Source organism: Vulpes vulpes, chromosome 15 (assembly GCF_048418805.1).
Source record: "Vulpes vulpes isolate BD-2025 chromosome 15, VulVul3, whole genome shotgun sequence".
NCBI lineage: Eukaryota > Metazoa > Chordata > Mammalia > Carnivora > Canidae > Vulpes > Vulpes vulpes.
The window spans coordinates 57,996,678-58,024,603 of NC_132794.1; the positions used below are offsets into that span (position 1 = coordinate 57,996,678).

Consider the following 27,926-nt stretch of genomic DNA (forward strand, 5'->3'; position numbering starts at 1 on the left):
CTGTTGATTTGATGTAAGATGATTGTGACGATAATAAAATAGGTTTTTAAATAATAAGTTAATCCCAGTGGATATAATTCAATTTTGGGAACTAAAGTTAACATTTTGAAGTTGATGAAGTTATATTCAATATTTTTAAAAAATGGTTTAATTTTTATTTCCCATTATAAAATCCTGTAACAAATAAAAAATTTTAGTCACAAATTTCATATGAGACAACACATAGCTTTTACTTTTTATTCAGATTTTAGGAAATGCTTCCATTAAAGTAAGCAAAATATACTCTTACTGAACACCCAGTTCACTTATTTCAAACATTAGCTTTATTACAGTATATCAACTGCAAAGTGCTCAAAATGTTAATTTTCCTCAAATTTTGATAGTGAGTAAATAGAAAACATTTAAAGTAAAATAGCTAGGTAAAACTAGACTTTTTTGGTATATTAGGTATATATAGTTATATAAAATAAAAAATATGTTCTCAAAAAAGAGAAACTTTATTATTTGGAAATTTTTCCAGGTTTAGAAAATAAAGTTCATTATTTTTAGTTACTAAGGAGGCTGAAAAATACTTAATGTTCTCACAGTTGGATTCATTGCAAAAACTGTAGTGATTACTAAACTTTTAAAAAATCATCAATATCATAATAGACCAAAATATGTATCGTTGGTGAAGACTGAAGTAAATTCAATTGATACTTGGCTATCAATAATTGGAGGAATACTATTTTTAAAGTACTAATTTTTAAACAAGACCCCAAGCTGCTGATCTGACTTTAACCAAATTACCAACACATCAATAGGTAACTTGGTGCCCATGCTTTCAGAAGCTCATCCGTGGCACTGGACATCACTCACTGAATCAAAATGAGAAATATATCAATATTATGATCCAACTTTCGAAATCTCGTGAGTCTTAAGATTAAGGCTAATACAGTCAACAACCACAACAACTAGTAAGCCAAGAGTTCAAACCATGTTTATACATAATTAAACCATATAAGGAATGAAAGATAAACCTAAATTTCAGATTTAAAATTAATCATTAAAGTTGCAGTCCTCAAACAGACTCCTTGCTGTATTCAAACAAAGGTGATGAGTAAAAGTGGTCTGGTAAAGCATTGATCACATTGAGGCCAAAAGTCATAAAAAGGTTTATTAAATTAGACCAGATTCCGAGTGTAAGGAACTTAGCTAGACTTTATTTTTATTTATTATTATTTTTTTATTTTATTTTTATTTTTTAATTTTGGCTTTATTGAGGTATAACTGAGAAATATCAGATTCTTTTCAGTCTGCAAGAGCCAGCTTTGTAATAGACTTCTGGGCCTGCAGGATTATCCTGGATCTGATTTGGAGATGAACTTAATCGCAAACTGGCCTTGATATCAAATAACTCTTCTGAGAATCCAAGACCAATGATGATGAATGATTGCTCTGGGCTAGAGGAATTCTCCTGAGCCAAAACTAGATCAACACCTAGACCAAAAGGAAAGGATGCCTTCTCTGCCCACACATCTGTCAGACTACATTTCTACTTTGTGTAACCATCTTAGTAAATTAACTTAGAAATTATTACACAGGGATAATATAATTTTGTTCCTGACAAAACAATACTAATATTTGAGGTCTCCTTTTAAATAAGTCAATCTCAATCTGGCTAATTATATTAATAGAAGACACTAGTAATGTTAAGTTCTAATTACATTGAAAATAGCTCTATTTAAGTTATGTAAACTGTCATAAACTATTTTTCTAAAGTATTCACCTTCATTAGATTATTTATGCTTTCCTTTTATGAAGGTCCCCAACATGGCCATTCCTGGGGCAGAGCAGGGAAACTCCAAAGAAAGCTGCAGCCCCACTGTTACTTACCAAAGTTGTTGCAGCAGCAGTAGCAGGAGAAAGGGCTAAGTTCTATATGTATGTGAGAGAATGATTATTGCAATTGTAGGCTATAAAACACATACCACTTGTATCGTTCCTGAAGGAGGTACTCGATAACCCCTTTTACCAAGGGACTCTAAAGTAATCACACCCTTGAAAAAAAGAAGACAAATTGAGTACAAACTCAAGCAAATTTATATAAAAGACTAAGAATAATAAATCACATAATTACTAAAATTTTAGAATTCTACTTATATGAAAAAATATTCCCATCAATAGATATATTCAGAGTATGGAATAGTGAGGGTCCCACCCAAAAGAAAACAATTTACTGTTCTTCCTGGAGATGTTGTAATAAATAACATATCACAGTGCTTGCAATTTCTATTAAGATATACAATACAGAAGAAGCTCCTTAACTAAAAAGAAAATAAAGGGAGAAGATAGGATTATTCCCTTCTATATAACATGGGAAGAGGGAAATGAAGAAGCAATCAATTTATTGTTCTTTGGACATACAAAAAGTCAGGAATGCAGAAGGGCCTAGGTCTCAGCTAACAATGAAGTTAATTCTTCAGTCAGTAAGTTAAATTAAAATATGGATTTTTGACTAAAGACATACCAGCATCATCAGCATCACCTGTAAACTACTGAGAAACACACAATTTATGGCTTCTCCCTAGACCTATCAAATCAAAGCTGTATTTTAAGATCCCCCAGATAATATTATATATTTGAGAAGCACTACTGTACTATATAGTTTCTGAGAATAATATTCTAATCAGTACAGAAGCCCAAACAACGGGAAACAAGCATAAATTAAAATAAGGAAAGCTAGGATTTAATATGTGAAAGTTTCTAGGTAACCATGATGACCAAATGACTACAGATGGTAACTGTGATATTTAATTCTTAGATAGCTTTAAAAAAGGAAGGCTGATTCGTTTGTTTTAACTGGGGTAACAGTTTTAAGTAGTTAAGTTGAATATTGCATGTTCTATATTTCATATCCCATCATTTCATATTGTACATGCCAAAACATGACCTTAAGTAAACGTAAATATAAAATAGGACTGTCCCATCAAACATCTCTGTTGGATTTGTAAGACAGATGAAAGTTGAGGAAGGAATAAAGAGCACAAGGGTAAAAAGGAGGGCCAAACTCTGCTATGTGAATCAAGGGCCATCCTCAGACTATTAAATTAGCACATTAATATTACGAAATGTTCACGGAAAAGGGCACTGAAAGGACATAGGTCGTTCTTGTCTAATCTGATTTACCACATGGTTATTTAAAGCATGAGAAAAAGCTTTCAACAAACTGTATTCCTAAACAAAAAGAGTCACTGATGAAGCTTAAACAATTTCTCCCTAATAATCTGCTTCATCTGAAAAAAAGCTATGATATATAATGCCCCTCTACTTCCTAGTTCCAGAAAAAGTAAGTAAAATATACCCAAATAAAAGCTACTTTATAATCACATTGCTACGTGCAATACATTATTGTTCTTCCTTGCTACCTTCCAGTAAATACATATAAGAAAACTGGTGGGGCAAAACTTCTATAAAGCCTCTACTTATTTCCTTTAATACAACAATTTTAATAGTTTTCAGAACATGGTAATGGTAACTAAAATGAATTTATACAGACAGTATGCACATTTTAAAACCTTATATTTTATGCCAACACTTTACAATCGTCTAAGCAATATAAGATCAGTAGGGGTATTGGCAAATCAGGAATTTTAAACAGAAATTGAGAACTTACTTGGAATTTCATTAAGATTATTATTATAATTATTATTTATTGTATTTTAATAATTTATTTTAGTTGGGCAGCATATTAATGCATCTACCTATCATTTATTTTATTTTACATAAAGAAGAGAAATACATTTTCTTCTGGCATTGTAGAATGGAATAGAAGGTTAATATAAACTAAGGTGGGTCAAAATCTCACACAAAAATTCCTCAAATTACTCTGCTATAGAAAATATGAAATAAGTAAAACTGAACAAAGTGTATCTTAATTTGGTGAATTACAAATACAAAAAATAATATGTGATCCTGTTAATAATGATAACTGAAGTTACCACTGGCATATATTCTTTAGACCATTTTACTGGTTTCACCAATTCAATAATTTCTAAACAGTGAAATATTGCAATGTAGCAGTTGGAGAACTTTTTTACCACTGATATCGAAGCTGGACAAAGAGATTATGTGACTCTGAGCTAATTTTTAAGGAATTATTTAATGAAAAGTCCTGTACCACTTCTACACCACAAAGACAAAATTTTCTGTGCAAAATTTTACTTTTGTGAGCCATTTGTATTATTTGTGAAGAGAGGTCCCAAGGTAAAAAGTAGGAATTTGGTGTTTCAGTTCTGCTGGTCTATGATACACTATCTTATCAAAATGTGATCAGTCCTTTGAAAACATACCAAACTACCAAAATATAAATAAGATTCCCTGAAGAAACAAAATTAAGTTTATTAATTTATAGTAGGAAAGATTCGTGGTCTAAGATTTGAATTAGGTCATTTACAAAAGGAACCCATTCTTAATGAATAAACTAACCTAGAAAAATTTAATTACATAATGGAAAGTTTATTGAAGAATATTATCATAGAAAAGCAAGTCAGGGAATCTTAAAGGACAGATTAAGTCAACTCAATAACCTGATTTATACCCTTTCCAATATCAAAAGCTGTAATCATTTGTGAGTACTTTCTGGAGACAAAGTGACAAAACCCTTTATCTCTTAATCCTATGTTTTTAATTTAATTTAATTTTTTAAAAAAGATTTTATTTATTTATTCATAATAGACACACAGAGAGAGGTAGAGACATAGGCAGAGGGAGAAGCAGGCTCCCTGTGGGAAGCCTGATGTGGGACTTGATCCTTGAACTCTGGAATCATGTCCGGAGCCAAAGGCAGACACTCAACTGCTGAGCCAGGCATCCCAATCTTGTTTTTTAGATGTCAATCAAGGTCAAAGATTAATGCCTTTTAAAAGTGTAGTTCAGGGGATCCCTGGGTGGCTCAGCGGTTTAGCGCCTGCCTTTGGCCCAGGGTGTGATCCTGAAGTCCCGGGATCGAGTCCTACAGCAGGCTCCCTGCAGAATCCCTGCATGGAGCCTGCTTCTTCCTCTGACTGTGTCTCTGCCTCTCTCTCTCTCTCTCTCTCTCTCTCTGTCTCTCTCTGTTTCTCATGAATAAATAAAATCTTAAAAAGTGTAGTTCAAATTCTCTCTTACTTGTAAACTTCACTTAAAGATATTTATTTGAGCTGATTTCCAGCCATTTACTTTTATCTTGTTTCTAAGCCACCCTACTGGTCAATGGAGACTTTATACATTATGACAGATTACAATATGGTAGACCTTATATCTCCATTCTGTAATTATTAAGTGCCAATAGAATATGCGAAACTGATGAGACTTTTTATGTCCTGGTAAAGCAAAATGGATACCTTTATAGCTCTATTCTAATATCATAAGCATTTTAGCATAATACATTTATTCTGATACTGAACTTAAGTCAATTGTACATTCCATGTCACTAGTTATCCGATATTAGCTGTTATTTTTTCAAAATCATACTGGAAAAGTGAATATAGCTTTCCATGGAAAATTAATTAACAGGTGGCTCAATTATCACAATTGGACAGGTTTGTGAAGGGGTGGATCTGTTTTTGATAATGTTGTGCATCTTTAGGACTATGATCTATGATCCATAAATGTAAATATTACTGGGGAAAGAAAACTTGAGTAAATGAGCAGACAAAACTTTTTTCTTTTTTTTTTTAAACCGAAGTGTGAAACACTGATCAGGCTCTTAAGTAAAATTTTCAGGGGCACCTGGGTAGCTCAGTCAGTTGAGCGTCTGCCTTCGGATCAGCTCATGGTCCTGGGGTCCTGGGATGGAGCCCAGGATTATGGTGCTCCTTGCTCAGCGGGGAATCTCCTTCCCTCTCCCTTTCTACCTCCCCCTGCCTGTATTCACTCTCCCTCTCTCTCTGTCTCTCTCTCTCAAATAAATAAATAAAATCTAAAAAAAATTTTTTTCACCCTTAAAATGGAGTAAGGCTAAAATAACTTTTTTGAGCACACTGGGCCAATAATGAATAGGCTATATTTAGTCCCCCAAAATGTATAATTTCCTTTCCTTTGTTGTTTCTCAATTGCATAGAATCCCTTTTCACAACTTTTAGTCCTTGAAAATCAAGAAGGTTGAAGAGAAGGATCTTAGGAGACGAATCAATAGGACCATGTGGTAAGCTAGGAAAATTCAAGTAGCAAGGCCAGAACAGTATAGTTCTGAGACTATAGCAATTTGTGCTTCTCAAAGTAAGATCTAACATGAAAACACAGATCTGACTCTGTATTTGATATCATCACTGTAAACTTCTTATAGACTTGTATCATTAGTCTCTTTTTCCTTTCTGTCCTTTGCAAAGGGCTGATACTAAACACACAGTAGGATGCAGTATCATTTTTGCAGTTGAAGGCTTATTTTATCTTCAAGCGATCAGAATTTAAAAATGGGAAAGATGAAATCATAAGATCATAAAGTTCAGAACTGCTCTTACTCTCTCCATTAGAACATTAGTATGGAAACAGAAATAGCTAAGATTAGAAAAAAATCATCTCAAAACAAATAGGAAAAAGGCGGTGAAAGGATCTGACTGAAGATTTAATTCACCAAATCTTTACCTAGATCTTCCTGAGATGAGGATCACGTGTGAAGATGACACTTGGGGACCAGTGAGCACAGTAAGCACTTGAGAATTTGTGTAAACTCTCAGAGATATGAAATTATAGTGTCACTAATCAAAGTTTTATCATGTTTTCAAATCACATAGAAACAAGTAAATTTTCAGCAGATCCTCAAATGTGAAAGAGGAAATTTGTTGTTAGAGCTACCTGGAAAAGAAGTTATGAGGCAACATATTGATATTTTAGTCTCTACTCAGCCTTCAGTTTTGTTAGGAAATGCTTAATGTTTTCAAGCATTGCCAGAAAGCAGTCTTAAATCTCTTTGAATTTAAAGACATCTGTCATTAAATTGGTTGATTTTAGCCAACAAAGACAATTTTTAAAATACTTGCCATATAAGGAGAGGGAGCATTATCATCTGAAACACTGTAGAATGACACTTCGACTGGAAGAGTCAAATGTGTGGGGCAGAAAACACCACTTGCCCCTACCTCAGCAGTAAAACCATCAACAATGCCAAGAGGATCTAACCGATAGTTTAAGACAGATTCCTGGAAGACAAAATAATTTTTAAGAAATAAATTTTAGAAGTTGACATATATTCATTTTTTTTCATTTAAAGAAATACATTATTATCTTTTCTAGCACTAGAAAATGGTAGCTACTCAAACAGAATCCAACAATACATTAAAAAAAAAATCAGGGGCAGTCCTGGTGGCACAGCAGTTTAGCGCCACCTGCAGCCTGGGGCATCATCCTGGGGACCCTGGATGAGTTCCACGTCGGGCTCTCTGGGTGGAGCCTGCTTCTCCCTCTGCCTGTGTCTCGGCCTCTCATTCTCTCTCTGTGTCTCTATGAGTAGATAAATAAAATCTTTAAAAAATTTTTTAAAATAAAAAATAAAATAAAATAAATCATTCACCACAATCAAGTGGGATTTATTTCAGGGATGCAAGGGTGGGGTTCAATGTTTGCAAATCAATCAATGTGATATATAACTTCAATAAGAGAAAGGATAAAAATCATATGATCATTTCAATAGATACAGAAAAACCATTTGATAAAGTATAACACCCATTCATGATAAAAGCCCTCGACAAAGTAGGCTTAGAGGGAACACACCTCAACATAATAAAGGTTATCTATGAAAACCCCACAGTGAACACCATACTTAATGGGGAAAAACTGAGAACTTTTCTCCCCAAGGTCAGGAGCAAGACTATTTTGTTCAAAATAGTACTGGAAGTCTTAGCCACAGCAATTAGACAACCAAAAGCACCCAAACTAGTAAGAAAGAAGTAAAACCCTATTTGCAGATGACATGATACTATATATAGAAAACCCTAAAGACTGCATAAAAAAAAACCTACTAGAACTGATAAATGAATTCAGTGAAGTCTCAGCACACAAAATCAGTGTGCAGAAATCCACTGCATTTCTATACACTAATAATGAAGCAGGAGAAAGAGAAATTAAGAAAACAATCCCATTTACAACTGCACCAAAAATAGTAAGATACCTAGGAATAAGCCTAACCAAAGAGGTAAAAAAGACCATACCCTGAAAACTATAAAATACTGATGAAATTGAGGAGGACACAAATAAATAAATGGAAAGACTTCCACGCTCATGGAATAGAAGAACAAATATTGTTAAAATGTCTGTACTAGGGGATCCCTTGGTGGCTCAGCGGTTTAGCGCCTGCCTTCGGCCCAGAGCGTGATCCTAGAGTCCCGGGATGGAGTCCCACATCAGGCTCCCTGCATGAAGCCTGCTTCTCCCTCTGCCTGTGTCTCTGCCTCTCTCTCTCTCTCTCTCTCTCTCTCTCTCTCTCATGAATAAATAAAATCTTAAAAAAAAAAGTCTGTACTATCCAAAGCAATCTACATATTTAATGCAAATCAAAACACTAACAGCATTTTTCACCAGAACTAGAAAAAAACCCCCTAAAATTTATATGGAACCCAAAAAGACACCAAATAACCAAAGCAATATTGAAAAAGGAAAGCAAAGCTGGAGACCTCACAATTCTAGACTTCAAGTTATATTACAATGCCGTAGTAATCAAAACAACATGGTACTGGCAAAAAACAGATATAATACATCAATAGAACAGAATAGAAAAACCAGAAATCCACAACTATATGGTCAATTAATCTTCAACAAAGTAGGAAAGAATATCCAATGGGAAAAAGTTTCTTCAACAAATGGTGCTGGGAAAACTAGACAGCCACATGCAAAAGAATGAAACTGGATCACTTTCTTACACCATAAACAAAAATAAATTCAGGGGCACCTAGGTGGCTCAGTGGTTGAGCATCTTCCTTTGGCTCAGGTTGTGATCCCCAGGTCCTCGGACTGAGTCCCATATCAGGCACCCCACAGTGAGCCTGCTTCTTTCCCTCTGCCTATGTCTCTGCCTTTCTTCTGTATCTCTCATGAATAAATAAATAAAATGTTTATTAGAGAAAATAGATTTAAAAAGTAGATAAAAGACCTAAATGTGAGGTCTGAAGCCATAAAAATTCTAGAAGAGAGCACAGGCAGTAATGTCTCTGACATCAGCCATAATAACATTTTTCTACATATGTTGCCTGAGGCAAGGGAAATAAAAGCAAAAATGAACTATTGGGACTATATCAAAATAAAAAGCCTCTGCACAGCAAAGAAAACAATCAACAAAACTAAAAGGCAACCTACTGAATGAGAGAAGATATACGCAAACGACATACGTGATAAAGGGTTAGTATCCAAAAAAAATGTAAAGAACTTACACAACCCAACACCCAAAAACTGAATAATCCAATTTAAAAATGGGCAGAAGACATGAACAGTCATTTCTTCAAAGAAATGAAAATGGCCAACAGACAAATGAAAAAATGCTCAACATCATACATCATCAGGGAAATGCAAATTCAAATTACAATGAGAGATCACCTCAGACCTGTCGTAAGAGCTAAAATCAAAAACGTAAGTAACAACAAGTGTTGACAAAAAATGTGGAGAAAAAGGAACCCTTGTGCACTGTTGGTGAGAACACAAACTGGTGAAGCCACTAGAGAAAACAGTATGGACGTTCTTTACAAAGTTAAAAATAGAATTACCCTATGATCCAGTAATCAAACTACTGGGTATTTACACAAAAAAATACAAAAACATTAATTCAAAGGAATACATGCAGCATTTATAGCAGCACTATTTACAATAGCCAAATTATGGAAAGAGCCCAAGTGTCCATCAATAGATCAATGGATAAAGATGTTGGGTGTGAGGAATGCTGGGTGGCTCAGCCTGGTTAAGTGCCTGCCTTTGGCTCAGGTCATGATCAGGGGGTCCTGGGATTGAGCCCTGAGTGGGGCTCTTTGCTCCCATTAAAAATTGTATTACCACTTTGTAAAACAGTTTGGCAGTTTCTTAAAAAATTAAACATAGGGCAGCCCTGGTGACTCAGCAGTTTGGCACCACCTTTGTCCTGGGGTGTGATCTTGGAGACCCGGGATGGAGTCCCGCATCGGGCTCCCTGCATGGAGCCTGCTTCTCCCTCTGCCTAGGTCTCTGCCTCTCTCTCTCTTTCTCTCTGTGTCTCTCATGAATGAATAAATAAAATCTTTAAAAAAAAAGTTAAACATATACCTATTATATTACCCAGACATTCCATTCTGGGTAAGTTACCCAAGCAAAATGAAAACTTATGTCCACACAAAAATGCATATATGAATATTCACAGCAGGTGTTTTTGTTTGTTTTATTTTTTTTTTAGAGAGTACACAATTGACGGAGGGGAGAGGGAATAGAAAAGAATCTTAAGTGGGTTCCACAAGGCTCAATCTCATGACCCTGAGATCGTGATCTGAGCTGAAATCAAGAATCAAATGCTTAACCAACTGAACTACCCAGGCACCCCTTACAACAGCTTTATTTGTAATAGACCAAAACTGGAAACAACCCAAAGGTCCAAAATCAGGTGAATGAATAAACAAATTGTGGCATATCCATATGGCTACAATAAAAAGAAATAAACTCTTGATACAAAGGACAGGTATAAATTAAAAAGGATCTATAAGTTGGACAGTCTCAGAACTTCTCTGTACCTTTTTCTACTGAAGTCGAATGAAAATGTATGTATAACTGTACAAATGTACAAATACATTCCAGTGTACTAATCTTGTAACCATCTTCCTTTTCCTAAGGTTTTTACATGTCAGATGTTCTTTTTTCCCTTCACAAATTTTCTTATAATACAAAGGTTGCAGAACATCTGACACTCAGTGGCCTTATGCAATTTTAAAATACTGTCAGAGAATAGAGAGAGTTCAACATCTCTGAAGTGATATCTTGATCCCAAGTAGGACTATTCTTATTAAATAAAATGGCACATTATTGGAGACCTTTACCCATTCAATTTTTAAAAAATAGTCTTATTTTAGAATAGATTTAGATTTGAAACAAAGTTACAAATATAGTTTAAAGAACTATTTGATTTTGAATATCAACCTTCTTGATCATGAAGGGGGTGTTATGAGCCCACTATTCTCATTCCTGGGTATCAGAGTCAGTACTACCATGTAAGGTGTGGTTAACTCCCTCCTTTAGCCAGAGTAATGGACACCTTACTCCACTTTATGTAAGTCCTCTATCTTCCTCACAAGGTACCCAATTTGAGGATGTCACTGCCAACAATTCTAACTTTACTTCTTACAAAAAGTAAAGGCAAAAGGAAATGAAAAGGAAAGAAGGTGATTTCAAAGCTTTGAAAAATACAATCCATTTATTTACTTCCTTTTCACAAACAAATGACATAAATAGCACCCTGGATCTAGGATAAGAAATGTCAACTCTTTAAAATTCTTAAAAACATTACCTCAAAATTTCCTAAGAGACTAAGACTTGTAATAGGTGGAGCACTAGAACTCAGAAATGGTTTTTCATGAATATCTGGATCATCTTCAATGTTTAAACATGGTCGAGGACTATTAAAAAGAAAATTAACAAACAAACATATTAAACACAACATTTTCTAATTTACCTTTTGTACAAAATTAAATTAGGAGAATTTGATCAATTTCAAATTTACTTAAACTACATGATAAAAAATTAATCCTAAAAAAAAAAAATTAATCCTACCAAATTTTAAGATAGGAAATATCTAGTTTAAAATCCTGATTTGATTTTGTAGTCTGTGTTATAATATTTGACAAAAAATATAAGTAAAACTCTGGAAGGTTCCAGGATTGAATGTATAATTTATCATATAGTGGCATTTACTAGAAATATACAATGCAGCCTTCTTTCAGTCTTCATTTTCAGTGAAAAATGAGAATACAAAGGCAAAATTATGTGACTAAAGAAAATAATGAGAGTATTTACTTGTCAACATGGAACACATTTCTAAGGCTTTTTTGCAAAGAAGCATAAGGCAAAGGAGAAGGTGATTGACCAGAAATACTCAAGCCCACTAAGTGTTAAAACCAAAGTGTTTATGATGACCAATATAGCTACTCATTGTCTTACTTTCTCCCTTCTTCACCCTTAATAACTGTGTGTGAAATAATATTGAAAATGACAGCTAGAAAATAATATTCCTGTTAAAATTGTGATTTTTGTAGAAAATATTTATTCCCCAAGACTAGAAATGAGTGTAGTAGTATTTCACATACACAAACGAGTTTTAGAATAAATACCTTCTAGACGATAAGCTTTTCAGATGCAGTAATGAAGAATCCAAATCAAAACAACCTGATTGTGTCTTTCTTTGAGGAACCTAAGATCAAAATATTCATTTGTGATATTTAAAAACACTGTAATTTTTTTCTTGAATTGATAGAACACTTTTCAAAAGAAAGCTAAGCATATCTGACAAATAATAAAACTTCTCCCAAAACACCTTACTTACAATCATGCTCTGTATTACATATTGTTCTTATGTTCTCATTTTATTAACTGATAGGAGAAAACAGATAATTAATAAAAGCACTTTTACCAGGTTTTGACTTTTTAAGAAGCAGAATTTGTTTTTTTCTAAAACCAAATCTTACATGGGATCCTAATATATAAAAAAAAGACTTTTTTTTTTTTACTTTATTATATACAGTTGACCCTTGAACAACACAAGGATTATGAGGGATCCCTGGGTGGCGCAGCATTTTGGCGCCTGCCTTTGGCCCAGGGCATGATCCTGGAGACCCGGGATCGAATCCCACGTCGGGCTACCGGTGCATGGAGCCTGCTTCTCTCTCTGCCTGTGTCTCTGCCTCTCTCTCTCTCTCTGTGTGACTATCATAAATAAATAAAAATAAAAAAAAAAAAAACACAAGGTTTATGAGACACTGACCCTCTGCCCAGGGCAGTTGAAAATTACCATATAAGTTTTGGCTCAGCTACGGTTGACTGGAAGCCTTACCAGTAACATAAATAGCTGATTAACACACATTTTGTATATTGTTATATACTGTGTCATATTCTTAAAGCTAAAGAACATGTTATTAAGAAAATTAGAAGAGAAAATACGTTTACAGAAACAAAACAAAACCCACATATAAGTGGACCCGTCCAGTTCAAATCTGTGTTGTTCAAGGGTCTACTACACTTCTGTATTTTGTTGGGGGGAATAAAAGATTGATAGCTTTAAAATAAAAAGAAAGAATAATTAAATAGTGACGGGAGCCTGGAGTTCTGCCCAGCTCTACCACCATCGCACTGTACATTTCCAAGAACCCTGGAGTTTCACAGAGAATAGGTCTGAAAAATACTACCCTGGATGTTCAACCACCATTGTATACCATATTACATTTAAGACACCAATCACACCACCGTCTAGCTAAAAATATCCTAAAAAATGAAAGATCCAGATATCAAAGGTAAAATCACATGCAACATGCAAATTAGAAAGACTCGTTTTCTAGAATATCATATATGTATCCATGCTATTTTTTGTAGTCAGAGCTCAATGTGAAGTTTTCTATCTAAACTCTCATGTCTTCACCTGGGTGGCTCAGCGGTTGAATGTCTGCCTTGGCTCAGGGTGTGATCTCGGTCCCAGGATCAAGTGCCGCATCGGGCTCTCTGCCAGAAGCCTACCTCTCCTTCTGTCTATGTCTCTGCCTCTCTTTCTGTGTCTCTCATGAATAAATAAATAAAATCTTAGGGAAAAAAAAAAAACTCTCATGTCTTCAATTCTGAAAAGTTCTTTTCCTTAATTTCTTGACACTGCATTTTCCTTCTTCCATCTACTTTTTTGGAATTTGTACTAGACTTACACTAAACATCTCATTTTATCTTCCGTGGCTCTTTTACCTTTTACCATCTCTTTTCCCTTCTGTACTTCATTCTAAGTGCTTTCTTAATATGTCTCCCATTCACTCAATTGCTCTTCAGCTGGTTCTAGGCCACTGTTAATCCATCTGTATTTGTATGCACACGTGTGTATATACAGCAATTAAAATGTTTTTTCATATTTAGAATTTTGATTTAGTTGTTTTAGGTAGGTCAAATGTTTGGCATTATTTTAAATTGTTTAGAATTTAGCTTCTCTAAAATAAATTATAAATTAAAGTTATAAATTTAAATTCTAGATTTCTTATTCAGTAATTATTTTTTAATATAGGCCAGATATTGTATGCTTTGAGTTTACTTAAAAAATACAGATAAAACAGCAAAAATTATCTTATGTTTGTAGCAAAATATACGTGTTTTTACTTCTGCTATGATACTGATCACTTGCCTCACGTTTAACTGAAACGGCAGGTAGAGCAACTAACTACTGACAGCTTACTATGTGTTAGAAATGATACTACTCATCCTCACAACACTAAAGGAGACATTTTCACCCCTTTTTTAATGATGAAGAGACTGAGGCTCAGATTATATTACTCAAATAAGGTCACAAATGTCACACAGGTAGGGTGAAGTCTTTGTGACTCCAAAGCAACACTCTTTTTTTTTTTTTTTTTCCTAAAGCAACACTCTTAACCTTAGCACTCTGACCTACAAATCTATTTGTAAATGTAGAGTGGGGAAATTTATATGTCTTAAAATAAGATGTTGCATGGGTTCCACATCAAAGACAACTACAAATTTGATTGTCAAATGATCCAGCTATTGATGTCAACTAGCTTCAGTGCAAAGATAAAAATCTACTTACAAACCCGTTTGACACTAAATATTTCCTTTATATGTAATAATAATTAAAATATTAGACAAAAGACTTTCAGAGAAATTTTATAATCCTAATATTTTTATTCATAGTTTTAGCCTTTGCCCATATTAACACATAGTTATTAGATACATCAAAAAATAAAATGTTTTGTAACTGGAAATTTCTGTTAAAGGTATTTAAATTTTTTCAAATACAATTTGGATAAAATGATCTGTAAACATTTTAGATGTTTTCAATGTTAAATATGGAATAAGAGGAAAAAAACCTTACAGGACTTGAAAGAAGAGGCAATCCAGTTCGAGGATGAAAGGCTCTCGTTGAGATTCCATCTAAGGAATGAAAATTATGTTTCCGCCAGACACTTGAATGTTTCAGTGGTATAGTCTTCTGCTAGGAAAATAATTAGATTTTAATGTTAATATTTAAGTAATTTTTGGTTTTAGTATTATTCTAATATGTAGTGAGGTATTACATCCTTGGTGGTGAAGATTTAATCAGAAAACAATTTCTAAATTTTTTCTAGGATACTGAATAAATTCAAATATTCTAAAGAAAGTATGTCCAAATATAATTGCCTTATCAATATATGGTCATATTTATAAATAATCTAATATCTGGTAAGCTAACATTTGATATTTTTAATTTGTTAACTAAACAACTACTCACAGGTAGAAAAAATAGAATATTCTAAAATATAAAACTATGTTGATATTAAGAGCCATTCTCAGAGCATATAATTTGGTGGAGCATAACAGAGAAATACAGTAAATGCAAACTTAAAAATATATCTAATGCAGCTGCAGTACCGTGTTTTTGAAGTGATACAGGAAACAAGCTAATCCTTAACAATTAGGCAAGTTTAAACGCAAACACCGGAAACTCATGAAAATCCTGGGACGCCTGGGTGGCTCAGTGGTTGAGTGTCTGCCTTCAGCTCAGAGCATGATTCCAGAGTCCCGGGATCAAGTCCCACATCAGACTCCCTGCATGGAGCCTGCTTCTCCCTCTCCCTATAGCTCTGCCTCTCTCTGTGTTTCTCATGAATAAATAAATAAAATCTTAAAAAAAAAAAAGAAATTCATAAAAATCCAGAAAGACTTATCTACCATTTACTAGCTTTGTGACCTTGGGCAAGATACTTAACTTCTCCAAGCTAAGGGTCCTCTTTTTTAAATTGGAGTTAGTAATAACACCTAACCTCATAGTTTAGTGGAAGGATTAAGTATGCCAACATGTGTAAAATATTCAGAAAAGGGCTTGGGTACTTAGGAAATTTAAGCATAACAATAATTTTCTAAAGTTAAAAATAGTTTGGTAGAAAGGTAAATCAAATGGAAATGACTGAAGTATCTCTTATTTACATAGTGCATCTAAGGTTTACAAAACTTTTTATTTATTTTTTATTTATTTTTAAAGACTTTATTTATTTATTCATGAGAAACACAGAGAGAGAAACAGAGACACAGGCAGAGGGAGAAGCAGGCTCCATGCAGGGAGCCCGATGCGGGACCCAATCCCGGAACTCCTGGGATCACGCCCTGAGCCAAAGGCAGACACTCAACCGCTGAGCCACCCAGGGGTCCCTACAAAATATTTAAAATTTGTTATTTGACTATCACAACTGAGATAGGCACAAGAGATTTATCATTCTTATTTTAAAGCTGAGGAAACTGAAGTTTTTAAAAGTTACATGACTTAGTCAGTGTGACTTAGGGACCAAATTGTGAAGTCAGGACTGGAACCCAACTATTCTGACCAACAGCCTAGTGATTTCACCATAGATATTCCTAAAATCCTTAGCTGAGCAGTGGCATAGCACAATGAGGACACTGTTTTAGGCCAGAGCTGCTAACAAACAATACATTAAGTTAATACGAATTTCATTTCTGACGCCTATTTACTCTCCAGCAATTGTTCAGAATATTGAAACAACCAAAAATGGCAACAGGAAGAATTTACCTAACATTTGCTATTAAGATGATTATTTTCAAAGGATGTTAATACTACTTTTATTGCAGGTTCATTTTAATAGACTGTGTGTATTATAATTAGTGGGCACCTTGGGCCTTCATAACTAAATTTCCTGTAAAACAGAAAACTATAATAAATGAGAATTATATTTGAAATATTAGATGCTACCTACCAACGCCTCTGTACTTTTTAATCGTTCACATGTAGACAAACAGTTTTTTATATTCTTTCTCTGAGAACAGTTTTGAGATTTTTCATCAATTGTCTCTTCTTTCTTATCCTGTTCATTTTTCAATTGGTCTGGCTTTTTGCATTTGAAAACTTCATTATTACTGAGATAATTTTCTATACTATTAAGTTGATTATTTTGCTCACATGTTTTGGGCCTTTTAAAGTCTTTATTTGAGCACTTGTTTTCATGTTTGTTCAAATATCCAGACATTTCCAACATAGCAGTTTTTATTTTTGAGTCATTTTTCTTAGAATCCTCAAATTGATAATTGTTAAAAGATTCTGGATTACAATTTTCATTTTTTATTTTTTCTTTATATTTAGTTGTACAAGTTTGTTTTTCAATATTGTTGCAATTTGAATACTGTTTATCAGTTTCATTGCTAATTTCTTGCTCCTTAAATTGACACTCAGAAAGTGTATTTTCCAATCTAACTGTCAAATCTAAGTTATTTTTTTTGCAGTGAGGCATATTCGAGGGAGTCAATATACCAGCGGTTTTGTTCTGTCTCTCTTGAAATGTATTTTGGATGATTTCACTAAGATTGTCCTGATACAGATTTCTTATTTGAGGTTTCAAAGAGGACTTGACTTTACTTTCGCATTTAAAAGAACTCAATGATTTTTTGGGTATTAAGTTTGTCCCTTCACTGCTATCTTCCAAAAAGGAAAATTTTGTATTAGAAATGGAAATGGAAGTGTCATCCTTGTTTTTCTTCAACAAATTTTTATCTTCATACAAACTCCTAAACACCTTAGAAGAAACCGAACTGGAGTCATGCATGTTGAATGACTGCCGGGATAAATGTGATGCTGTTGGATCGATATGCTCCAAGTGTTGAGCAATCCTTGCGATAACATCTTGCCGCTCTTGGAGTAAGGAGCCTATCAAAGGATTAGTCTCACCAACAGACTGACGAGAATAAAGACCATCAGAAATGCCAGTTGCACTTCGAAGAGTTTCTGGTTTTACTTGAATTTTTCCCTCGCTGGTATCTTCTGAGGAGGAAAGCTCCGGACTACCAAAAGAAATGGAGAAAGGTTCTTTACATTTTCTCACGTTTTCATTTTCTTGTGCAACCCGGAAAAGTTTTGAATTAAGTGAACTAGACTCTTGCATATTAAATGGATGTCCAGGAACATGTGAAGTGCTTGGATCACAATGAATCAAATGCTGAGCAATTCTTGCAATAACTTCTTGTCGGTCCTGAATTAAAGAGCCTATTAAAGGATTAGTCTCACCAACTGATTGCCAGGAACTCTGGTGGCTAGACACACTGGAATCAATCATTGAAAATGATTTTAATGTTCTCACTGGTGTTTCGTGTGACTTTCTATCTCCTCTACCACTGAAGCCCAGAATATTAGCTTGACATGTTCCATAGTCAGATTTATTGCCAGTGCCCGGATACAGTTTGACATTTTTGACAGCTGCATTATACTCTGAAGTTGTGCCATTTTTTGCATGCAATACGTTTTCGGGTGCCAGGGCCCAAGATTGTTTGCTACACAGACGCTGTGAGCTATTTGTACTACATTGTTCAGCTTCATTAGAATTGCGGTGCTGATGGGCTTTAAGTTCATGTTCTTGAATTCTTTTCTCATAAAGGCCAATATTAGTGTGAATACTACAGGTCAACACTGGGTAATTAGATTGTCTGGGCAAGGACTGAACGCTGACTTTCAAGGCCACATTGTGAGAAACATTAGGAACAGGAAACACATGTTCAATTGGAGTCTGTGAAAAATTCCACTGCAGGTCTACATCAGCAGCACTGATTCTAGAATCATACAGAAAAATAGAGAATCAATGGATTATACAATTCATAACATTATAGTATATTATAAAAAATTTTAAGTAGTCATAGACTGATCTTTGTTTGCATTAATTACTATCAAGGCTTTACTTTCAGCTACTTTACCATGCATGCCATTCTGATAAAACCAAATAAAATACAATAGTTTAGAACAGAGAGTATCTCTTTTTAAGATTTTATTTATTTATTCATGAGAGACACAGAGAGAGAGAGACAGAGATATAGGTCGAGGGAGAAGCAGGCTCCCCATGGGAAGCTTGATGCAGCACTTGATTCTGGGACCCCTGGATCGTGATCTGAGTTGAAGACAGATGCTTGACCACTGAGCCACCCAGATGCAATACATTTTGAGAGATGTATTTTTTTAAGAATACTAGCCCACATAAGCATTAAAGCTTAAGAATGTTTTTATTATTATTTAAGATTTTATTTATTTATTCATGAGACACAGAGAGAGAGAGAGAGTAGAGACTTATGCAGAGAGAGAAGCAGGGTCCATGCAGGGAGCCCGATGTGGGACTCAATCCCGGGACTCCAGGATCATGCCCTCGGCCAAAGGCAGATGCTCAACGCTGAGCCACCCAGGTGTCCCTAAAGCTTAAGAATATTATGAGTTACTTGTCAAAAGAGAAAAAACGGACTTTGTATTTACTACTAAATAAATAGAGTCAGCTAATTCTTTTATACAAGGTGATTAAGAAATGCTCTTCATCTCATGGCCACCTGCCTACAGAGACAATTAGATAGCTGTTCAGCAGCCTGTAAATTTATAGTTTTCAAGATACAAAAATTAAGTAAGTATACCATTATGGAAACTCAGCAGCCCAGAAAGTTTTCTACTGTGTATACACTGGCAGCATTATATCCACTATTGGTTTTGAAAGCTAAAAAATGTTCTGAAAACTATTCTATGCCAAATTTAACCCAAAAAGCAAAACTCCTACTGATTCCTATTTAAATTTCTCTAACTTTTGAGAAAAACTTCAGTAAATTTTATCTACTTACATTTAGGAATGAAGGAAATAAACTACTTAAAAGGTAAAATATTCAGTATCTAACCAACATAATTGAATATGCACTGTTCTTATTTTGCCCTAGACATACCTGTAAAGAATATTTCGTGGAATAGCACCATGAGAAACACTCAGCCAAGCACTTAATTGAGAAAAAAACACAAATGAGCGGACAGCCAATAGAAGAGTCTTTTCTTCAATAAATCGATCACCACTCCTAAGGGAAGTAAAAAGCATCATATAAATGTCAGCAAGTACAAAATGACTGAATTTTAGAAAGACTGAAGCTAAAACATTTAGGACGTGTGCTTTCAAGAGTATAGAAGTGCACTTACTAGTGTCACTTCAAGTCACACAAGTACGAAATGTTTAAATTTTACTACATAAATAGAAGAATTCAATGACATGATATATTATTAAAATAATTTATAGAAAGCAATGAAAAACCTGATTTACCAACAACTTATAACTCTGTGCAACTTACTGTCGAGGAACTGGCTCCAATATCCATCTTTCTAATAATAATGCATCTTGCTTAATTGCAGGATCATTAAGATCAATCCCTTCTGTGGTGGGTCCATCATCACTGTAGCAGCAGTCTGGTAGTAGCATCACTTCCACCATGATTGGAAGGTTGTTCTTCCACAACAATGAGACCTCAGACCTAGTTCTTCTGGCTTGGCGACACTTGAGAGAAAATGAATATAAGCAAAATGTCTTGATGGGCCAAAAATTTCATGTTTAAATTTTAAAATTATAATTGTAAAACAGACAACTCTATGAGAAATGAGTTATCAATTGCAGAACTTTGCTTAGGCTTGTCTATTTAGATTTCATCATTAAATAATGGGTTAACACTAGTGAGTTCTAGAGTGTGAGATGTAGCACTAAACATTTGTGATGCAAATTTTCTTGGAGGGATATTCTTGCTCTATTTTGCAGAAAAATAACTGCCACAACACAAATCTGACAGGCCTTGAGATGGCCCAGCCTAGTATGTAAATTATATCATCATTACAGAAGAAAGATTCATTCTAAGTGGAAAGCAAAATATTAAAAATTCATTTTCATTAAATGATCAAAATAGACAAGATTTAAAAAGTGTAAAATTTGAGGCACCTGGGTGGCTCAGTGATTGAGCATCTGCCTTTGACTCAAGTCATGATCCTGGGGTTCTGGGACCAAGCCTGCATTGGGCTCCCTGCTCAGCAGGGAGTCTGCTTCTTTGTCTCCCTCTGCTCCTCCCCTTCTCTCATGCTCACTCTCTCTCAAATAAATAAAGAAAATCTTAAAAAAAAAAAAAAAAAAAAAAAAGAAGAAGTGTAAAGGGATGCCTGGGTGGCTCAGCAGTTGAGCCATCTGCCTTTGGCCCAGGGCGTGATCCTGGAGTCCCAGGATCAAATCCATATCAGGCTCCCTGCTCTCTCTGTGTCTCTCATGAATGAATAAAATCACACACACACAAAAAAAAAAAAAAAAAAAGGTATAAAATTTAAGACTATATTTAAGAAACAAACTATTGAGAAAAATTCTTATAACAAATTTTACTACCTACCAAAATAAATATTTTTAAACATTATATGATAGTAAAAAATATCTTGACATAGGAAAAAAGAAAGGACTATCAGAGAGAAATTGGCTAATATGAGGAAAATAATCATGAAGATAATTCTACTAAATAAACACAAAGTCAATAGTTTTAAATCTGGCATGGGAGAAGGCAGGTATGAAATTGGTTGTCAACCTGCAAGCTGATCTACAAAGGCACCTGCTGTGCTTTCAAGAGCATTAAGATCAAGATTATTAGCCATGGTCCAGAATTAGGATTTTTTTTCATTATAGTTTTAACCGATTTTATATTTAAATGTCAACATTATAATTATCACGTACCAAAGATGACCGAATTTAAACCAGTTGACATAAAAGATAAATAAAAAATACTCAACACATAATTCTTACCTGAGCCAGCTTGTCACTGCATTCATGTTTGGTAGTTGCTGGGTAACAGGACTGTGCTGGAGGGCAATGGAAACTTTCTGTGCGACCTTTTACAGAACATTCTGGTGTTCGTCCTTCTGTTATTAACAAGGCCAAAGAGACCAAGAACTCCTCTGCATCATATTCAAAATATTCATCTAGAGTATCTGGTATGTAAAAAAAGAAAAAGAGTCTCCAATGTAATGTATTCTTGATAAGAGCTCACCTTTTACGTCAAAAATACCTAATATCACAATCCATATTCAAGTATATTTACTAACAAAGAGGGAAAGGGAAATAAAAATGAGGCAATTAAAATACAGTAAACTCTTGATTCACAAGTTATACAGGGTAAGGAGAGGATGGATTATTCCAAATTTCAGTTAAGACAAAGATGGTTTCTATGTGAAACTTGCACAAAATTGTTTCTATGTGAACTTCAATTCAAATGTCTAAGAATTCAGGAATACACTTATAATCCTATAGATATTTAGATTTTTGGATGTCAAGTGCAACAGTTTTCATATGTAAAGTCCCACCAATAACCAAAAGATTAAAAAGTCTTGTGTCACATTTTTAGCTAAGATGCTTTATTATTATTGTCAAACATTGAAGATGTAAATTCAAATGCATGTTTCTCCCCTCTCCCTTGCTCCTTTCTTATCTATCTAGTTCCTTGTTCTCACAACCCCAGTTCTGTGCTGTGGACATTCAGAGTTATGGAGTCCTTCTCTGCCTATGCTATACCACAGTATTAATTTCAAAAAGAGTAATGCTGTAATTATCCACCAGGCGATGCAGACACAGATTACAACACATACAGTGTGTTGTTTTTTGGTTACTGTACAGTTCAGAACAATTTAATCTGTAGCTGTTTTTACTTACTTGCAGTAACTTTTAAATTTCTCATAAATGCTCCAAGTTTGCAAACAAAACACAGTTAAATTTCAAAAGTGTTAACCTGCTACACAGGTTGAACATGTGTGCAAATGCACAAACACAAAATTCAATTTGTTGTGCAATCCAAGTAAACAACATATAACTTAAGTACTTACTACACTTATTAGGTGACGGGGATACAGAGTTGTACTGCATATAGCTCCTGGTTGCAAAAGGTTTTTGATTCACAAATGAGTTAAAAGTCAATAGGAGGGCAGCCCAGGTGGCTCAACAGTGTAGTGCGGCCTTCACCCCAGGGCGTGAGCCTGGAGACTGGGGATGGAGTCCCACTTCGGGCTTCCTGCATGGAGCCTGCTTCTCCCTCTGCCTGTGTCTCTGCCTTTCTCTCTCTCTCTCTCTCTCTCTCTCTCTCTCATGAATAAATAAATAAAATCTAAAAAAACAAAAAACAAAAAACAAAAACAAAAAATAAAAGCAAATAGGATACTACAGCATGTGATAAATTCCAATGTTGTTTGGATAACAGTGGTAAAATTTTGCAAAAGAGGTTGTCATTGAAATAAACAAAAAGCAGAATCAGACCTATAAATACAGAGAACAAATTGACTGTTCTCAGAAGGGGTTGGGGGATTGGCAAAATGGGTGAAGGGGAGTAGGGATACAGGCTTCCAGTTATGGAGTAAGTCACAGGAATAAAAGTCTCAACATAGGGAATATAGTCAATAATACTGTAATAGTGTTGTATGGTGACAGATGGTAGCTATACTTGTGGTAAGCATAGCATAAACTGAATTGCTATGTTGTACACATGAAACTAATATAACATTGTATGTCAACTATACTAAAAAAAAAAAGAGGTAGGCACTGAGCAGAAGCAGCAGTTAGAAAATGGAGCTTGAGTAGAAAATTTATATAGAGAAGGCAAGGAAAAGAAACTGGAGTCAGATGTGAATAGCCTTGAAGGGTATGATGAAGAATGCTTATTTCTAGCTTTAGGAAGGCTTTAAGGAAAAGAAGCAGCCTTAAAAGCCAACTTTATTGAGCTGGTATTTCAAAACCATTCAGAAAAATGTCCCTAAAATGTCCATGTGCAACACATAAAACAACAGCCAACACTTAGTAATATTGTCAGGCATTGCTAGTTCTAAGTACTTTCTATACATTAACTAATTTAATCCACAGAACAGCTCCAAAGGTGAGAAATGTTAGCACCATTTTGCAGATAACTAACTGAAGCATAGAAAAGTAACTTTCTCAAGATCATCCAGCTAGTAAGTAGCAAAGTTGGAATTTGAATCTACAGAGTCTAGCTCCAGAATCTAGGTCCTTAACCACCCCATACTTGCTTTCTTTCATTGCAACTATAAATATTGCTATGATATACCTTAACATATGTTTGTAAAATAATATATATGCTATATTTTAGTAACACATTTTAGAACATTTATTGTATAGAATTACAGACAATCCTTGATCAACTTATGATTTTTTGACTTGACAATGGTGTGAAAGTGATATGTATTCAGTAGAAACCTTACTCTGAATTTTGAACTTTTCCCAGGCTAGCAATGTGGTAGGATATTCTCTTGTGATGCTGGGCAGCTGCAGTGAGCTCCAGCTCCCAGTCAGCCATATGATGGAGGGGGTAAACAACCAATACACTTACAACCATTCTGTACCCGTACAACCATCCTATTTCTCACTTTTAGTACAGTATTCAATAAATTTAACAACATATTCAACACTTTATTATAAAATAGGCTTCGTGTTAGATGATTTTCCCCAGATGCAGGCTAATGTCCTAAGCACATTCAAAGCAGGCTAGGCTAAGCTATTTTGTTTGCTAGCTAAGGAGTAATAAGTGCTTTTTTCACTTAAGATATTTTCAATTTACAATAGGTTTATCAGGACATAACCATTGGAAGTCAAGGAAGATCTGTAGTTTTCAGGAATAGGACTCTAATTTACAATAATGTGCAAACAAGAGAGTAGTGTTAGCTTTCAACTTTCCTCAAGAAATCAATTAGATGGGGGATCCCTGGGTGGCTCAGAGGTTTGGCACCTGCCTTTGGCCCAGGGTGTGATCCTGGAGTCTCAGGATTGAGACCCACGTTGGGCTCCCTGCATGGAGCCTGCTTCTCTCTCTCTCTCTCCCTCTCTCCCTCTCTGTCATGAATAAATAAGTAAAAATCTTTAAATAAATAAAAAAAAAGAAACCAATTAAGATTAAAAATCAAGGATCTCCTGTGGTATCCTTCAGATGGAAGCAAAAGATGTCAAAGATTCTACTCAATCCCCTTCTCTGTTGGTTCTGTGGATTTTCGAGGCTATTTAAGACTTGTCATGGGCTACATGGCATGATTTTGGCTCCTGGGAGATTTCTCTGGGCTCATCCTGTTTCTTCCCCTAAACTTGTCAGGTAAGCCTGGAAAGCTAAGAATTGTGGTAGAGCAATGGCTTCTAATCTATGGAATGCCGAGTGATGCCAAGATGACAGCTACTCCATGTGAATAACAAGGATGGCAGACAACCTAAGTAGTAAGTCTCATCTTTATGTGCTACTACTTAAAAAAAAGATCTGTAGTTCATCTGACCTGCTAAGTTTTTTCTTAAGAAAGGGGAAAGGGTGTGGATCCCTGCGTGGCTCAGTGGTTTAGCGCCTGCCTTTGGCCCAGGGCATGATCCTGGAGTCCCAGGATTGAGTCCCATGTCAGGCTCCCTGCATGGAGCCTGCTTCTCCCTCTGCCTGTGTCTCTGCCCCTCCCTCTCTCTCTCTCTTTCTCTCTCTCTCTCTCTCTGTGTCTCTCATGAATAAGTAAATAAAATCTTAAAAAAAAAAGAAAAGAAAGAAAAGGGAAAGGGCACAAGAGTAGGGAGTATAAGAGTATTATCCTTATGCCTGCAAAACTATATTTATCGCTACAGTCCCAGCAGAGAATGGCTTACACAGTAGGAATCATCAAGTTGATAAAAACTAAACTATTGTGAAAAGTACTTTTGAATAACACAGCATTTGCTAAAACTTGGTTGAGTTAGTCATCATCTCCTCAGATGGTAAGCTAAAAAATTTCCAGGGGCGCCTGGCTGGCACAATTGGTAGAGCATATAACTCTTGATCTTGGGGGCATGAGTTCAAGCCCCACATTGGGGGTAGAGCTTACTTTAAAAAAAACCATAAAAAGCAAAAAAAAAAAAAGCTCTCCAAAATCATGACTGGAGTCTATAATCCTTTGGATGACTAACTGAGCTAGCCAGAGTATTAAATATTTAAATGAAAAATTTGAAACAAAGATTAGAGATGACAGTAGTTACCTATTAGTTATCTATACAAATATTACATAAGAATTACAAGGGGGCAGCCCAAGTGGCTCAGCAGTTTAGGGCCGCCTTCAGCCCAGGGCATGATCCTGGAGACCTGAGATGGAGTCTCATGTCAGGCTCCCTGCATGGAGCCTGCTTCTCCCTCTGCCTGTGTATCTGTCTCTCTCTCTCTCTCTCTCTCTCTCTCTCTCTCTGTGTGTCTCTCATGAATAAATAAGTAAATAAATCTTAAAAAAAAAAATTACAAGGAATAGCAGGGATTATACAGTGGTATTATAAAAACTAAAATACTACCTAAATGCATGTGGACTATGTGATGACAGTCTTTAGGAATTTCTCAGGAAAAATTTATGGGTGTCTGAATTTTAAGAAATGAGAATACTAAATCATGGTAGCCATTAGAAAAGTTGTATAGTTAAAATTTCTATAATGTCAACCTCTAAAACACCAGACAGCAGAGTTTACCATAAGGAATATGAATAGTAAATGAGAAATTTGATATGCTAATGAAAATTCAATAGATATAACCTGATATTTTGAGGACACAGATTATTCCAGATACAAATTATTATCTTAGGGCTTCTGAAAACAATTTGCTTTTAAAAAAAGTATTTCATATCTAGACAAAGATGGACTGTTGGGGCTTACTAGTAGTTAGTTTTAGAAGAAACAATTTTAGAAGAAATAATTTATTTGATGTAAAGCATAACATTGAAGAAAACAAAGCATTTATAAATTTTCAAGGTTATAAAGGATGTATCTTTGAAGACTGGTGATTAATGACTCAAAACATAGTTGTAGAGTCCTACCTCTAAAACTTCAATAAGGATTATGACTACATCCCAGTCTGTCTGGGAGCTATGCTGCTCTTGTAGTGGCCTGCATGCACTTCTGGCTCTGGAGTTTAACCATGTTTTTTAAAGTTCCCCATCTGTTCAACAAAAGAGGTAAACAATTTGGCCATTGGGAAAACTCTGATCAGAGTGATCCATAGATAAAATGGACTAACTCACATGAGAAGTAAATTCTTTATCATCACCGGCGGTATTCAAGGACAGACTCATAGACACATGCGGGGGGGGGGGGGGTTGGAGGGATTTAGATTATCAAGTGGTAGCTCAGTTAGATTTGCAAGAGTTCGTTCCATTCAGAGAGTCTATGAATCTCTGTTATTCAGAAGTTGCTCAAAGAAAACAAAACAAAACAAAACAAACAAACAAAAAACCCAGGAGAGAGGCCAAAACCACTATCTCCTTTTCAAGAGACCCTAAACTAGGAGCCCATCTGAACCAGTACTCATCATATAGTCATTTAGAACAAAAACCCAGTATGGCTCAAAGCTACTTCAAGACTCTGTCTAGATGTAATGGAAGAAGAATGTCTTACACATCACTGGGCTGTTGTATATGCTGTTCAGTTTACTTTGAAAGCCTGACAAGGTAGTAGAAAGATTCCATGTTTTTCATGGCATGGAATACAATAACAAGAGAAGTAGAACAACCTGGGAGGTGCTGTAAAAATAATGTCCCTGGGGCGCCTGGGTGGCTCAGTCGGTTAAGTGTCTGCCTTCGGCTCAGGTTGTGATCTCAGAGTCCTGGGACTGAGCTCAGCATGGAGCTCCTTGCTCAGCGGGGAGCCTGCTTCTCCCTCTGCCCCTCAACCCACTTATCCTCACTCTCTCTTTCTCAAATAAATAAAAATAAATAATAAAACATAAAATTTTATTGGATTTAAACTTCCTTTTTAACCTCAAGACAGTTACCTAAGTTAGGCTCTTATATTTTTTTTAATATTTTATTTATTTATTTTATACCTGAATTACTACAATAGTATCCTAGCTATGGTTTAGGACTCTAAGTCCCTTCTTACTCACTTTGTACCCTAGTCCAATTAATCTTCCTGAAAAGCCATTCTATTACATGCTTCTCAGCT

At 35.1% G+C, this 27,926-nt stretch overlaps 1 protein-coding gene across 9 annotated transcripts in view; it reads right to left on the reverse strand.

Annotated features, from left to right (window-relative positions):
* Positions 1–27,926, reverse strand: part of ATOSA (atos homolog A) — an 86,359-nt gene that overhangs the window by 3,491 nt on the left and 54,942 nt on the right. For 6 of the 9 annotated variants that reach the window (XM_072738575.1, XM_072738574.1, XM_072738578.1 and 3 more), the window contains 9 exons: positions 21,756–21,940; positions 20,281–20,483; positions 19,888–20,013; positions 16,908–18,747; positions 15,035–15,154; positions 12,291–12,370; positions 11,471–11,579; positions 7,002–7,160; positions 1,971–2,039 (listed from right to left, as the gene is read on the reverse strand). In XM_072738575.1, the coding sequence (XP_072594676.1) occupies positions 1,971–2,039; positions 7,002–7,160; positions 11,471–11,579; positions 12,291–12,370; positions 15,035–15,154; positions 16,908–18,747; positions 19,888–20,013; positions 20,281–20,483; positions 21,756–21,940 (2,891 nt within the window). Of the gene's footprint in view, positions 1–1,875; positions 2,040–7,001; positions 7,161–11,470; positions 11,580–12,290; positions 12,371–15,034; positions 15,155–16,907; positions 18,748–19,887; positions 20,014–20,280; positions 20,484–21,755; positions 21,941–27,926 lie in introns of all 9 variants that reach the window. The other 3 variants (XM_072738576.1, XM_025994421.2, XR_003234354.2) reach the window with 2 other exon arrangements.